This window comes from Sitophilus oryzae, unplaced genomic scaffold, assembly GCF_002938485.1.
Source record: "Sitophilus oryzae breed Bouriz unplaced genomic scaffold, Soryzae_2.0 scaffold_863_pilon_pilon, whole genome shotgun sequence".
NCBI lineage: Eukaryota > Metazoa > Arthropoda > Insecta > Coleoptera > Curculionidae > Sitophilus > Sitophilus oryzae.
The window spans coordinates 2,321,320-2,337,494 of NW_022147487.1; the positions used below are offsets into that span (position 1 = coordinate 2,321,320).

At 30.7% G+C, this 16,175-nt stretch overlaps 1 protein-coding gene across 5 annotated transcripts in view; it reads left to right on the plus strand.

The window, feature by feature from the left end:
• The window catches only part of LOC115890385, a 44,852-nt gene that overhangs the window by 2,595 nt on the left and 26,082 nt on the right, over positions 1-16,175 (plus strand). Inside the window, exons 1-2 of one of the 5 annotated variants that reach the window (XM_030910603.1) lie at positions 2-49; positions 15,901-16,130. In XM_030910603.1, the coding sequence (XP_030766463.1) occupies positions 16,004-16,130 (127 nt within the window). In that variant the 5' untranslated portion in view covers positions 2-49; positions 15,901-16,003. The other 4 variants (XM_030910602.1, XM_030910600.1, XM_030910601.1 and 1 more) reach the window with 4 other exon arrangements.

A 16,175-nucleotide genomic window follows, 5' to 3' on the forward strand; every position in this document is an offset into this window, starting at 1 on the left:
CGCGTTGCGTGTAGATACGGTACCGAGAGGTTTCCTTGAACTTGGTGAGGTCGGTACTGTATTTTTTTTATGATGGATATAAGAAAGGTTGTTAGATATTATAGTTAGATTTTATAAGGTCGTTATTGATCTATATTTCACCGCCATATACACACATGGCCAAAATTATTGCATAATATATCGTTTAAAAATATACGGAAAGGAATTTAAAGAATCTTTTTTATACATAGCTTTGATAATGTGTAATAAACAGTTTTTTGTTAAAATGGATATGGTAAACAATGTTTATCGTTCAGATCCAATATTATTACAAATTCTCTTGGGTTTCAGAAGAAATTTGACCATTGTTTTGACCTTAAAATGCCTAGAAACATTATTTCACAGTTTAATAGAGTCAGAATAGTAACACTGTCTCAACAGGGCTACCGGCAAGTTTCAATAGCTGAAATTGTAGGAGTTAACCAAATACGTTCAAATAAAATATACGGAGGGTACCGCTTAAATTCCTGTCCCGATGTTGAAGGATGGCTATAGAATGTCAATGCATTTCCTACATAAGTCTATCCTTGTTCGGGAGGAGGTTTTCTGCGCTTGCTTGATCTGTAAGCACTTTGATTGGACAGTTCCAAATCATATGATATGTTTTGTTTTGGTTTTATTTTTATTTATTTTAAGTTGAGGTTAAAGACGTTCTAATAATTGAATTAAATCTTTCGAAAAATTGGAAGCTTTTTGTTAAATATTCTGAAATCAAATAAGTTTGATAATGTAACATTATGCGCATATTTATCAATTGAGATATTTTAATCGTATCCAACAAAAGTTTTCAGATATCTTCGATTTAGTTATTTTCGAATGTTTATTTTGTTTATATCTATTACAAACTCAAGGAGCAACAGTTTTTTACAAGTAGTGTTAATTTTGATGCTGGTGCAATACTTCTACTCGTTAAAATAAGTTTATTATAAATATTACAGACATTTAAAAGAATAGGCTATGGAATATAGGTATATAGAAATTATTTTATATCTGTCTCACAATGGGGGGCTCCTAGTAGCGTAATAGGTATCTGCAGTGCGATTCTGTAAACATTTCCCTGTCTAGTGACTCATCAATCGTATACAAATAGCATAGGCTCGATAGGAAATTTCTTGCTACAGAGCTTACAGAATCCCATTGCTGATTTCTAAAATTCTTTTTCTAGATAGGCTTCCCGCATCGTAAAAACTCCTATTTTATGGTATGTAATTAGTATTCTGAAGGTATTAAAATATTTTAATATCAATATAGTTTTTTCACTGAAACTCGAGTTAAATCTTAATATACATTATTCATATTGTCGTTTTAGAGATTGTGCTTTTATACTTACTATTATGAAAATTTACTGAATAAAATATATAGTTGCAATCCTTTTACTGAACTCCTTAATTTCTTGTTTTATGAGGGGATAATTTTTGCTTATTTAGGTACTAATTTTAATCAGACCATTTTTTAATGAACTCATTTATATTTATATCATATCGTTCTAAGTAGACTTTGTTGTGTTAGACAATTATTATTAAATAAAACGAATGAAAAAAAGTGACAGGTACGATATTTTTTTTTTAAATTCAAAAAATAATTTAGTAAAACCACAATTATTAAGAAATTGTCTTAAAAACTTCGTAGTACAAATTGCATATCTATTTCACTTTTTTTAAAATTCAAAAAATAATTTAGTAAAACCTCAATTAAGGAACTGTCTTAAGAACTTAGTATTACAAATTGCATATCTATTTCACTCGACTTAAAAATTGCAGCAAAACAAAGTATAACAGTACATTTTTTACTGTCTATTGTTTCTTTTACTGCCCATGTATTTATGATCAATAATCAACATCAGTCCTGGTTTAAAATGAAACAAAAGTAATTCTTTATTATTAACATATCTTTTATTAAACAAATATAACGTACATATTAAGTTTATACATAAATCAAGCTAGATACAAAAAATATAATTATTTACATTGTTGCATTGTAAATACTTTTTTATATTATGAAAAAAAAACAATAATAATTTACAATAAGACAGTCTGTGTGTAACTGTGTAAGCATTATAATTAGCCTTATGTAGTATCTATTTTTAGTCTTTACATTATAATGTCTTTTTTATTTTAAAATACCTAGTAAGACTAAATATAATGCTTTTAACAATTATTGATTTTTGAATAAAATTAGTTTCGTATATTTTTGTCTTATATTAACATCCCTTTTATTTCTGATTTTGCTTTCATGATACAAACGAACATCGAGAAAAATTTCTATTATTAATTGTTAGTTGGCTTCTACCACACAAAAAGCAGTAGCCCATTCCCATTGTTCTATTAATTAAACTACAGCAAAAGTCTTTAAAACTAAATCACAAAATTGTCAATAAACGCACAAAGATTAAAATCATTAAAATACAAACGAAAACACAGTACACGTGGAAAACACAGAAAGTTAGAGAAAACACTAATAACACTAATGGCGACTGCCCAAGTCCAAACTGAAAACAAAATCCACGCCGACAACGCGTCCAAAAATAAATCGATAACCCATCTCGACACCATTCGGCCAATAGAAAAGTAGCATTTCGGCGCATGTGCATTACATCCAGCTACTGAACAAGGATGGACTTATGTCAAACTCGATCTTCTGTCCTTCAATTCTGGGACATAAATTCTCTCATTGCTCTTATGGGGAGGCCGCGGTATATGTAAATTTAAACGTATTTGGAGTTAACCAAAGCGATGTTTCGCGAATATTAAAAAAATTTATGGAGACAAACGAGGTTATTGACCGGCCTGGAAGAGGTAGAAAGAGAGTTACTACTGCTGTGCAAGACCGTCAAATATCCCTAATTGCACGACGCAATCCCCTGCTTTCTAGTACTGCTATTAAAAATGAGTTAGTTCGCCTTGAAGGAGTAAATGTTTCAAGAAAGACCATACCAAGAAGACTCCATGACAGAGGATTACATTTAAGGAGGTCTCTACGTGTTCCTAGCTTAATTTACAGTACAAAATTACGATACCACAATGGGCTGAGTAGATGAGAGTAAATGGACCTAATTGGAATTTCGTCATGTTTAGTTATGAAACAAGAATAGGCTTAGTGTCAGACTCGCGACGAACTTTGGTCTGGAGAGCATCTGGAAGACGAGCACGGTTGAATGCAGTTCAACCCAAGGGGGAAGCATTATGGCATGGGCAGTATTATGCACGGAGCTCGAACTCTCTCTTGTTTTTATTGATGGCACAATGACAGGTGCCTCATATCTTAGAGACGTTTTAGAGCTTATTGTGCGTCCATTTCGAGGGGCAGTGGGGGATGAATTTGTTTACATGGACGATAATGCTCCTCCCCATCGCACTTTAGCGGTTCGCGAATTTTGTGAGGAAGAGGGTATAAGAAAACTGTAGTGGCCACCGATGTCTCCAGATATTAATGTGATCGATCCCCCGTACCTTAAGTGAATTGAAAATTGCTGCGCGCGAAACATGTGAAGCCATTCCTCAACATCTTCTGGACAACTTAATTGAGAGCATGCCACGTCGTCTCACAGCTTGCGTTGAGGCTCGAGGAGGCAATACAGACTATTAGTTGTGAGAAATAATTAAAATTGTTTTCAATATTTTCTGTTGATTTTCACTCATTATGAAATAAAATTATAATAACGGCCTAGTTGCACTTAGATTTTTAATTTTATATTAGTTAGTCGTGTAGTAAGCCAATATATCATAAAATATAAAAAGAATCATATTAGGTCCAAAATAGAATAAAAATATCGTTATATGCAATAATTTTGGCCCATGCGTGTATATTTCATTTCATATAGTCTCTCTTTCTGGAGTTATAACTCATCATACACTCTTATTAGAGCTTTGAGAAAAGCCAGTATCTGAGACGGACTTTACAGAGGTTGGTTCTTCATCTATAGTTTATGACACGAATGGTTGTCGTCTCCAACTAAACATTCGAAATAATCACAGTCCCAAAAAATGAAATTTTTTTACTTTTTTGCAAAAAAAAATGGAGACTATGGAAGAAGTTCTATATTAAGAAGTGTTATTATAAAATACAGTTTTGTTTGGTAGACAGAGTGCAATCAATAAGATTGATCTGATAGAAATTGTCGGTTGTCTTTTCAAAGGTCACTATGACACTTTGAAAAAAAAATGAATAAAATTTCAGAAAATCCAGGTGCATAAGCACTGAAATCTGATCATATAACACTTTTTTGGAATATACAAGATTCCAAGAATATAAAAGATATGTTAATATCATTTCTGATTTTATATACTGATTTCTTTGATTCTTTGAAAATCTTGGGTTTTGCGAAATAATAAAAAAAACATTTTTATGTATTGTTTTTTTAATCTTCTTTTTACTTACGAAACAAAATAGAAATATTAGTTTATGCGATTTAAGATATTGATTTTTTCATGCATTTTCATTGATTGAATAGTTTATTTATTCGATTTTTTTCTAATCGTTTGTGTTTTTGCAGTTGTGTAACTAAAAAAAGCTTACATAATATTTCACTATAATATAAATTTAATATAACTAAAATAAATATTTAATATTGTTGTAATAAAAAGTACATAAACTCTCATGGGAATTTCAGCAAAATTTCTATATTGTCATTTAGTCCTATTGCATATGGATAAGTAGAATAATAAATATTTATAGGAAAAAATCCTGTGCAGTAACATGTGTGGTTATTATTTATAAGTGCCATATAGATTGCAAATTGAATATAAGTAGCTTACTGTAAGTATTTTATTAATATATGAATCATACTATAGACGATACATTATTTAAATTAAATTAAAAAAAGAGTAGATGTAGGTGTAGATTGTATGGGACATGGTTAATCACATCGCGATTTTATAAATATATTGTATCCTCCTTTCTTGAGTTATAACTCGTCATACAGTCCCAGGGCTTTCACTAAAGCCAGTATCTGAGACTGTTTAACAGAGGGTTAATTTAATTAGGTGTTCTGGTGTTTCACCATTTTCCCCACAGAATCTGCATTAGCTGTTGGTTCTTAGTCTCAACCTACTGAGGTGTTCATTGAGGTGACAGTATCCTGTTAAAAACCGCGTGACAATTCGAAGATTGCTTTTACTTAAATGAAGGAAAATTTTTGATTTTTATTGGTAGTAAGTCCTGAGAAATCTCTTCGAGTGTCTTAGACCGTTGGATGATTCCCATTCCAGGTTACGGATAGATTCTTGAGTCCAGGTTCTTTAGTTTCGCTTTAAGTACTTACTTTAAGTACTTACGGTTAAGGTCCGAAGTCCGGTTAATGTCGACATTACCCGTTTAATCTCGAGAATAACTCACAACAAAACAACCAAAAACATAATCTAACCCAAACATTAACATGTTAATGTCGACATTAACCGGACATCGGACTAGTGATGGGAGTACTCGGATACAGGAATCGAGTAGTATTCGATTCTTAAGAGAATCGAAAGTACTCGAGTACTTCAGTTCAGTATGGAATCGATTCCGATTCTTTAAAAAAATATTCGTTTCGGCATAAACCATTGATATATTACCCCTTTCTGTGGTATATTATAGAGAACAGAGACAGACCGACTAGGCCAGTACTCTGAAACTCGAACTAGGGTATCTGTAGTAATCTGTACTTTGTACTCAATCTCGAGGCACCGAACCGAATGTCATGGGAATCGAAAACCGATCCCAAACTCGACTTTCTTTTCGAATCGGGTATTTTCAAAAATTTTAAAACAATTCCGGCGGCTCTGGCGGCAGGCGGCTTGCGTCTGGCGGCGCGTCACACAGAATAGACGATAAAATAAGCATTTTTTGCCGGCAAAGGCGGCGTTTTGGAGAAAACATAAAAGAGCTGATATAAATGCCTAAATGTTTTTTTCGGGGTGGAAGAATAGGTTTAAATTTTAACGGAGCATTTATTTAGTTCTTTTTTTGCTTTTGAGATGCGTAGAGGTATTGAATAATGTGGTTTTGATTTCGATAAAGAGTTTCGCTGTTGGTTAAATAGTTTGATATAATTCTTATTTGTTTAAATATCAGTTTATTTTAAATATACTGTATAATAATGAGGTCCGTCGTGTGGGAAATTTTTAAAAAGGAGAATAAAAGTGAAGCTGTTTGTTCACTTTTAAAAATAAGCTGAAGTTCTACGGCAGTACTACAAATTTAAAAAACATTTGACCCGACTACACCCAATCCAGTACAAGCAGCTTATTGATAATTTAGAAGCTTCAACTTCAACTGAACCTCCTGAATCATTTGCGGAACAGAGAAAAGAACACACAGAAGGAAGTATTGTGAGAGAAAAGGCCGTGCGACCGGTGATGAAAGTTCTGAACCATCGCAGCCTCAACCCAAAGAAAAAAAAACAATTAAAGTTATTTGGTGGTTCTAGCACTACTGAACTTAGTGACGACAAAAAAAAAGAAATAGATGAAAAGCTGTTAAAAATGATTGTTCAAGATTTTCAACCACTGTCTTTTGTTGAAAATAAAGGTTTTAAAGACCTTTCTAAGAGCCTTAACGCTCTTTATTCAGTTCCCAGTAGGAAACATTTGACAGACACCTCTCTTAAAGACAAATTTGTCAAGGTGAAATCAAACATTAAAGAAATGTTGTGTGAGGTGAACTATGTTTCAGTGACTACGGATATATGGACCTCGGATAGTAACATTGCTTATGTAAGTTTAACATGCCATTTTAGTTATAAAGATAAGTTAAATTCTCAAGTATTGTCTACCGACGAGATTTCTGGGGCCCATACTGGTGAAAATATTGGTAAATTACATTAACCAAAAATATTAAACGAATGGGGAATTATGGGCAAAGTCGTTACAGTTGTATCCGATAACGGAAGTAACATAAAAATGCCATAAATGAACACCTAAAAAGCACAATCACCCATGCGTGGCACACACTTTAAATTTATGCGTAAACGACAGCATAAAAGAAAACGAGACTTTTCATTAATTTGTAAAAAACTCGATCACTAGTTTCGTATTTTAAACATAGTGTACAAGCTACCGAAAAATTAAAGACAACGCAGATTCAAATGGGTTTTCCAGTTCTTAAAATTAAGCAGGATGTTTCCGCAAGATGGAATTCAACTTTATTTATGTTAGAACGCCTGTTAGAGATCAAAGATGCATTATCTGTAATATTATCCAGTTTGCCTAAAGCCCCTGCTAGTTTAAACGCTACGGAATGGAGTATTGTTTGGGACTGTGTGCCAGTTCTAAAACCTATCGAGATTATAACGTCAGTGTTATCGGCAGAAAAATATCCAACAATATCTATTATCATCCCACTAATTAGAGGACTACAACACACTTTACAACATATAAATCCAACGACGGACGTTGGCATAAAATTAAAACAGCTATCATTATTAGAGGCGATAGGAAGAAGGTTTGTTTCACTTGAAAGAGATAAAATGGTAGCGAAGGCAACAATTTTAGACCCGAGATTTAAAGGTCTAGCTTTGGACTGGAAGAAAAATTCTAAAACGCTGAATCTTGGATAATCGAAGAAGTAAAACAAATAATAATTGTAAAAAATAACGCGGATTCCACGTCTGAACCCGAACCAAACCTTTTAGGACCAGCAACAACATCCGATCCATCTAAAAATCTTTGGGCATTTTTTGATGACAAATTATCCCAAAAAATCCGTTGTAAACACCGACAACAACAGCAATGTTAACTGTAAAACAATATTTTGCTTCTACCCAATTTAGACAGAACAAAGTGCCCATTTGAATTTTGGAGTCAAAACAAAAGTATGTTTCCGGAACTCTATGAATTGGCTCAAAATATTTAAGCATTCCCGGAACTTCTGTCCCTTCAGAAAGAATATTTTTCTAAAGCAGGACAATTAACCAATGTTCGACGAAATCGCTTACTACCCAAAATTTGAATCAGATTATTTTTTAAATAGTTATTATTCACACTAATGTTTTTGCTTTTTAATTGTTTATTTAAATATTTAATTTGTTTATTGGCTTTCAATATTTGTTGTTTATTATTTATTACTTTTATTTAACCATTAAATATCTGCGTTGAAAATATTTGTACCATTTTTTGGTTTTCTATTTAAATTTAAAAACATATTATATTATTATTATATATATTATTTTTTGGTAATGAACATATTTATTTCCCATTTTGTTGATAAAAATGTTGTTTTTGATTTCTAACAATGTATAAAATTATAAATGAATGTTTCCATTAATGTAATATGTTATATATTTCTTTTTTTCAGTTAAAATTTTAGGATTGAATTTTCTTAAATATATACATTTGTTTTATTCAATGTTTTGAATAAAATAATTTATATAATTTAAGCAATTTTTCCATATTTTGTTTTTAGTTTTTAGTGTTTTTAGAATTAAAAAGAAGTGTGTTCTTATTTTTATGTACGCAATATCGGATTACTTATTTTGTTGATAAATTTTGTTTTTATGTATGAAAACATCAACTTTCCTCTTTGTTAAATAAATAAATGTTTTTTTTATATTTTAAATAATAAAAACTGTTTTATTCAATAAAACTATAGTTTAGCGAATACATTTAACTGACTTAATCACTTAACAATTCGAATTTCGGATATTAGTACTCAGTACTCATTAAAGTATTCGATTCCAAATTGTACTCGATTCCGAAGTACTCGATTCCCTAAAGTATTCGATTCCGCCCATCACTACATCGGACTTTAACCCTAACATATATATTGTTGCGGGCCGGTGTGGACTCGACCTAACCTCACAATATGGCCCGCCCTCGGATGACCTTAACATCGCATAGACACCGCAATGATTCATTCGTTCGAGAAGAATCGAGTCCCACTGGAATGGACTAGTACATACGAGAACATCTGAAAACCTTCTCTACGCACCTAACGATCTATGGACAATTCTAGAGTTCTTTACCTGTCGGTATAAAAGCCGGCGGCGGTGGCCTACAGGGGCAGTTATAAATATACCAGTGCAGTTGACGCGCTAAAATTCAAAATAAATTCTTAGTTATAAATCGTTTGTAAATAGTTCTATAAGTCTTTTATCGTTATTGTTTTTGTTAATTAGTGTTAAATAAATAGTGTTTAAATAAATTGTGACTTTCTATCCACACGGAACCGACGAAAAACGTAACAATATTATAAAAACATAGATACTTTTTTGATTTTGAAACGGTTTTCTTAATTTGCTATACAAAGACATAAACAGTACTTAAAATAGATTTAGCACAAATGTGTTAATTTTTAGTACTAGATACATCTTTATAAGAGAGATTTTAAATATAACAGACCATTGTTTTTAAAAGGTATGAAAGTGAGCTAAAATAATTTGAGTGTGAACGAATATTCCTAATTAAAAATTAGGAACTTGAGAATAGTTACTTGTATATAGTATGTCCCCATAGTCTCTTAGACAAGAGGAAAATCCCTTTTATTATTTACATTTTGAGAAAAATGCTTTCTTCATAAACATTTTTGCTTGTTTTAAAATGATGTATATTAATTTTTTTTAAGTAACCGTTAAAGAGGAACAAAATTTATTTAGTTTAATGCTAGGGAGAGGGTGATAACAGTTGTGTAACAGAAAATGTGATACTTTAATAACAGCAAAAAATATGACATTAGCCAAAATTAATAATAACATTCTATCAAAGAATGAAATCGAAATTAAATTATCATAGAAACGACTTTTGATTTTTAGGACTTTGAAAAAATTCAACCATATTTTCATGTTTTCTTAATTTTCTTTAAAACGGGATGGAAATTTGGAAAAGTATAAACGGGATTAATCATTTTAGAACAAGCAAAATGTTTTATGAAGATGCATGTTTTTTAAAAGGTTAATATAGAAAAGTTTTTCCTTTTCTCAAGACAATCCTGGGACATACTGCTGTATAACAAATTAAAAAAAAATATATTTAAATTTTTTAAGTTAAATTTTTTGAAAACTCATTTGAAGAATTAGGTTAATTATTTATTTTTTATTTTATTTATTCATAAATTAAATAAGATTTTATATTAGATATCAATATGTGATTGCAAATATCTTTAAAACAGTGAACTAGCAATATCATTGGAATTGTATCAGAAAAAAAAAGTTTTCTAAAATTATCATTAATTTAAAATTTAAATTATTACAACACTATTATTAGATTAGTCACCAAAAGTACCATGCCAATGGTACGACCAAAATAACGCGCTCTGAGTAATGCTATCACTGAAAACGTGTTAATTAGTATTCGAAACGGTAAGTAGTTGTCGAGTTATTTCTATGAAAATTAGTACTGTTAAAAATGCATTCGGGTACTCTCTGTCAACAAAGTGTTTTGAAGGAGAAAATTGAATTATGCATAATTTACTGGGTGTCTCAAATATAATGGTGGTTAAATATGGCGAAATTGTGCAAGTTTATGTCCAATAAGATATGGTTTTGCAAATTAAAAATGCTGTCATTTTTAATGAACCCTATTATTTTCAAAGTATTACTCAAAATTATGTTTTTTAGGGTTCCGTACCAAAAGAGTAAAAACGGGGACTCTATTACTAAGACTTCCGTCTGTCCGTCCCTCTGTCACATAGGTCTATCTTATGAACCGTTATAGCTAGACAGTTGAAATTTTTACAGATAATGTATCTATGTTGTCGCTAAAAGGACAAATACTAAAAACACAATTAAATAAATGTTTATAAATAAAAAAGTACTTTCACTAAACATTATCTTTTAAGTAAGAATTTTACATAGAATCTTTCTAGTCCTCGGTTAGGACTTTACGCTGCTATGACGTTGGAGCCGTAGTAAGGCAGGTTCGAATCCTAGCCAAGGCGACTTTTTTTTAAACGGTTTTATTTAGCTCGACCCGTACGGTATTTATTTTTATTTGTTTGGGTCAAAATTAGAAATTGAAATTTAAGTACCTTCCTGTTGTCAGATTGATCTGAAATTTGGTACACACCTTTAGTTCCGATGACAATACAATATAGTAATATCAATAACATTGTAAATCTAAGATGGCCGCCGGTACAAAATGGCGGATTTCATATTTTTCCACAACCCCCTCGATATGGGTATCAAATGAAAGGGCTACACTAGTAGAATACTGTGATTATGGCAAAAATTAAAATCCAAGATGGACGTCGTTACAAAATGGCGTATTAGGTGAGGGCATGAGTAGTCGTGTCCAGAACAGTTGTGTCCAAGATTGTGTGACGTTAGAAGGACAGATAAAAAAAATAGGTGATTAGATGTAGGTACCTACGTAGTTAGCGGTAGCTTTACCACCCAAGTTAAGGTAATAGGTTAAAACGTGCTGAGGACTGTATGGCATTAGGGTGGCTAAAAATGTAATGTCGCAAGCGTTTTCCCCTCAAGATTGGGCGCCACTTGTATATTATAGCCTTGCCCCTCTACTGAACCTCTGGTGGGGTCGACCGTTAAAATGTCCATTACTCGTGGGAACAACATGGAAACAATAAATAAAAAAACAAACAAAATAAAAAATCGGTAAAAAAACTTTTAAGTTAAACGGTTTTATCTTATGTGCACTGAAAACTAGAAAATAATAATAACAATTAGGTATTTTGAACTTCTAGTTCAGAAAGATTTTAGTACTAGGCAGAATAGCTTTTAGGCATATTAGACTAAAATAAAAACGTGGGGCCCCTCTGAAATCCTACCTATCGCAAAGCACATCTTTATACTTTGGTAGATCATGAGCTCGGCGTTCGCTGGTGAAGCCGCCACGGCTGGATATTGATTGTCAAAATCTCCAGTTACGATTATAGTAAGTCGTTGCAATCCACACTTAGTATAGAAGAAAGTATTACAGCAATAGTTAATGGGCCCCACGTTTTTATTTTAGTCTAATATGCCTAAAAGCTATTCTGCCTAGTACTAAAATATTTCTGAACTAGAAGTTCAAAATACCTAACTGTTATTATTATTTTCTAGTTTTCAGTGCACATAAGATAAAACCGTTTAACTTAAAAGTTTTTTTACCGATTTTTTATTAATCGTATTTTTTTAATTTTTACATATTTTTACATATTTATTTTTACTTTTTACATAATTATTATTGATTAATACAATTTTTAGTAATGTGTTTCTTCATTTTTTTTAAATTACTTATACGCGCATTCAAAATTTCAGCTAAATGTTGTATAGATAATGAATGGTACGGAACCCTTCGAGCGCGAGTCCGACTCGCACTTGACCAATTTTTTTAAGTATTACTCCCCTGTATAGGTGAGTCTTAAATAAGTGTAAATATTTTCAGGACTGGTAGATCTCGATAAAAGAGACATATTTTCTCTTTGCCGGTTTTTCAATTAACTCCAAAACAGTCTAAATTATTTCGCTTTTTTTTTAATTTAGGACACCCTGTATTCAGCTCTTACTCGAATATAAGAATAATACTTAGAACTGTCGGATTTTATTAATTTGATACAAGCTAAATTACATTTTAACTGAAAACATTAAAACACAACACAAAACCTATTCTATTTTCAATGCTACAGCCATAGAGACTATTTAAATTTCTTCATTGTTGTGATCCTGCATCACAATAGCAACCAACTACTGTTACGTAGGGTATATAGATTACATGGGCGTATATTCCTGACTCACCTCTTCATTTCAACACGAATTTATGTCAAATTTGTATTAATTTATTCTCTACATTGAAAATTTAAAGAAAAAAACAGTAAAAACCTTCAAAAATCGAGTATTATTAAAAAAAATGAGCTGAAAAATACTTCGTTTGAATTATAGATAATTACAGCAAATTTTATGTGGGAATATGGTACCATACACCTGCGCTTTTACCTGGACTTCACGTTTGATCAATCTCCCGGAAATGCTGGTACATATTAACTAGTTGCAATGACAATACACTGTCAGAATACACCAGAGGATCTTCATCTAGAGTGCGTGTGTTCCCAAAAGTCGTGTTCTTGGACTAGTGCTCAAACTCATGAGGAAGTGTTTAAAGAAAAAGTGTCTTAAAATGAAAATGTTGAATGTTGAGGTTATAACTGTGTGTTTTAGTTTAAATTTTTTGTTGTGAAGGGTAGTGAACATGATGAGGAGTGCTTCAAGGTGTGATATGATGTGATGATACATCCATCAATTATTGATATTTTCTTTAAAATAATGTTTTTGAAATCATAAAACAAGGATAGCTAAAAATCATTATAGATATTTTTATTTATTTGCTACAAATTATTAAACTGTCGTGATACAGTGATTCTTCAACATAATTTAATGATCTTAGTGTCCTCTATTATCTATTGCCTCATATCTATCAAAAATAGTAGATAAAATAATACTTTAACAGCGAGGATAGGTTAAAAACTTTATTTCTTCTCGCACGTTTTTTAATTGCTTTCATTTTTGAAAATGGTAAAGGTGTGGATCCGGTGGCTGACCTTGAAGGCCATATTTGCTGCATTTGATCATCGATACTACGCAAGCGCACATCTTCGATGTTGCCAATTTGCAGTTTATTTTCGAATTATTTGCAGTTAAAAATTTTTTTTTGAGTGTTAATGAATATTAATACAAATTCTATATAATTAATTTTATAATTTCAGATTTATCTTGATATCCAAAATTAAGATAAGAAGAATAGTGAAGATTGTGAAATGAAAGAATTATGAATATATAAAATTGTAATAATAATAACATTTATTTATATATTTACATTAAAATTAAAAATTATCATGTACGGATTTCTTCTTAATGGTTTTAAACTTATTAGAATTATTTTATTTCTTTCAAGTTATTTAATTTCTAGTTATTTACATTACATTTCTATATAATTAATTTTATAATTTTTTCTATTTACATTTACATTAAATTCTATATAATTAATTTTATAATTTCAGATTTATCTTGATATCCAAAATTAAGATAAAAAGAATAATGAAGATTGTGAAATGAAAGAATTATGAATATATAAAATTGTAATAATAATAACATTTATTTATATATTTACATTAAAATTAAAAATTATCATGTACGGATTTCTTCTTAATGGTTTTAAACTTATTAGAATTATTTTATTTCTTTCAAGTTATTTAATTTCTAGTTATTTACAGGCAACAATAGTTTTGATTATATGTATTGATGTTTTGAAATACTACCATGACGAGTCTTATACATAGAACAATACACGTCAATGGGAGATAGAGGTAACATCTTACCTATAATGTTACTAATATAATATACTTTGATTATAATATTTGTATCATAATTTCTTAAAAATATCAAGTTAGTGGATTAAGAGCAATTTTAGACATATATTTTATCGAAGAGTGTGTTGATAAGACTAAAATAAGCTTTATGTTTTATCTTTTTCTCTTTAGAAGGGAGATGGTTTGTGTCGTAGAATACATTACAGTATTTAATATTGTGTACTTTGATATTCTTTTCTAAATTTACTGTAATTTCTTGCTATAATGCCAAATCTTGTCAATATGGTGAAGGTTGAGATTTGATCTTATTAGTTTTACACCTGTGTTTATACAAGACCAAATTAAGATTAGTTTGTGATTTATATTAAGATCTTTCTTATAATATTTGTCATGTCTTAATCCTAATACTATATTATGCTTTGTCTGGAAAATAAATGTTAAAATATCTTAATTTTGCATATCCTATTCCATCCTTCCATTAGGAAAAATATGGTTTATAAATCATATTATGCTAAGAAAATCACATAAATTAGGTGTAAGAATAGAGAAATCTTAAGGTAGCAGAAAAATTAATGCAATATATGTATAAGCAGAATTAAACAAGTTAACTGTAAATGTTGCTCAAGATGATTCTACAATTTTAATTACGGAGGCTAAAAGGCTATTATAAACATGACATGGAGCTACAGCATTTAAAAATAAAAAACAACTTGGACACATCCCTTTTAATATTTACCGAATTTTTAATAAAGCACTTTTTAAACGTATAGCATAATAATCTAGAGCAATTAGATTAATTATAGGAATCTAGAATTTTATTTCTATTTAATTTTATTGACTATAAAAATACATAATAAGCGTTCACGTTTCACGTGTTGTGCGAAATATTAAAATAAGAATATAAATAATATACCGCGTACTATGATTGAAAAAAATAGCGTCAGCGATGACTATGAAATGAAGATCGCTGTCATTTTATATGAGAAATGTCCTCAATCGTCATTTCCCAGCCAACTGGACGCCGATTTTTCGATCATACTGAATATATTGACAAAAAAACACAGAAAAGCACATATTTGTTTTCTACTGAAAATAATTCCAAAATAACTTGCAATCTGGCAACATCGAAGATGTGCGCATGCGTAGTGTCTGTGACTATATGCAGCAAAAACTCGTTTCAAGGTCAGCCACCGGATCCACACCATTACCTTGAAAATTTTTCTATTCCTTTTCATAAGTTATTCGGGATTTAAATGGAAGTAGTTTGGATATGGCGCTTGTCGCCTCAGCCTGAATATCTGTTGGTAATTTACTTATTTCGTTTTGAGCCATTTCTGGCTCCAATTCAATCAGCAAAACTGACAACTAAAGAGACAGCTTTATTTACTTGTCAAATTACATAGAAACCAACGCCAACCCAGCACAATATTTTTTCTACTCGTAATAAATTCCTTGAAATAATAATTTCTGAATATTTTTTAAAACGTAATTCGCTATGAAAAAAAATATTATTTTATACACGACGATAAAATTGCAAATACCATTTTATCGACTTGTATAAAAAATAACTATTTTTGCTTCATCTCTGATTTTCAATTAATTCAAAAGGTTGATGATTTCTTTTTCAAATTTTTCTGTTGTATACAGGGTGGTTCAAGAAACTCAGGGAAATTTGTGACTAATTCGTCATAGATTTTGATCAAATGTAATATATTAATGGAATTGGTATCCTGAAGGTGGTAACTCCGTTATGAGACGGCCTTTGAAGCTGTTTCTTTGGTTAGTTTTGGTGAATTTAAGTACAGTAACAGCGGAAGAAGGATTGGACATCACCAAGGTTGATATAGCACAATTGGCCACACATGCATATGGAACAGGTACACCTTTTGTTTATATTATATGTGTAAAATTCTGCTTTAATT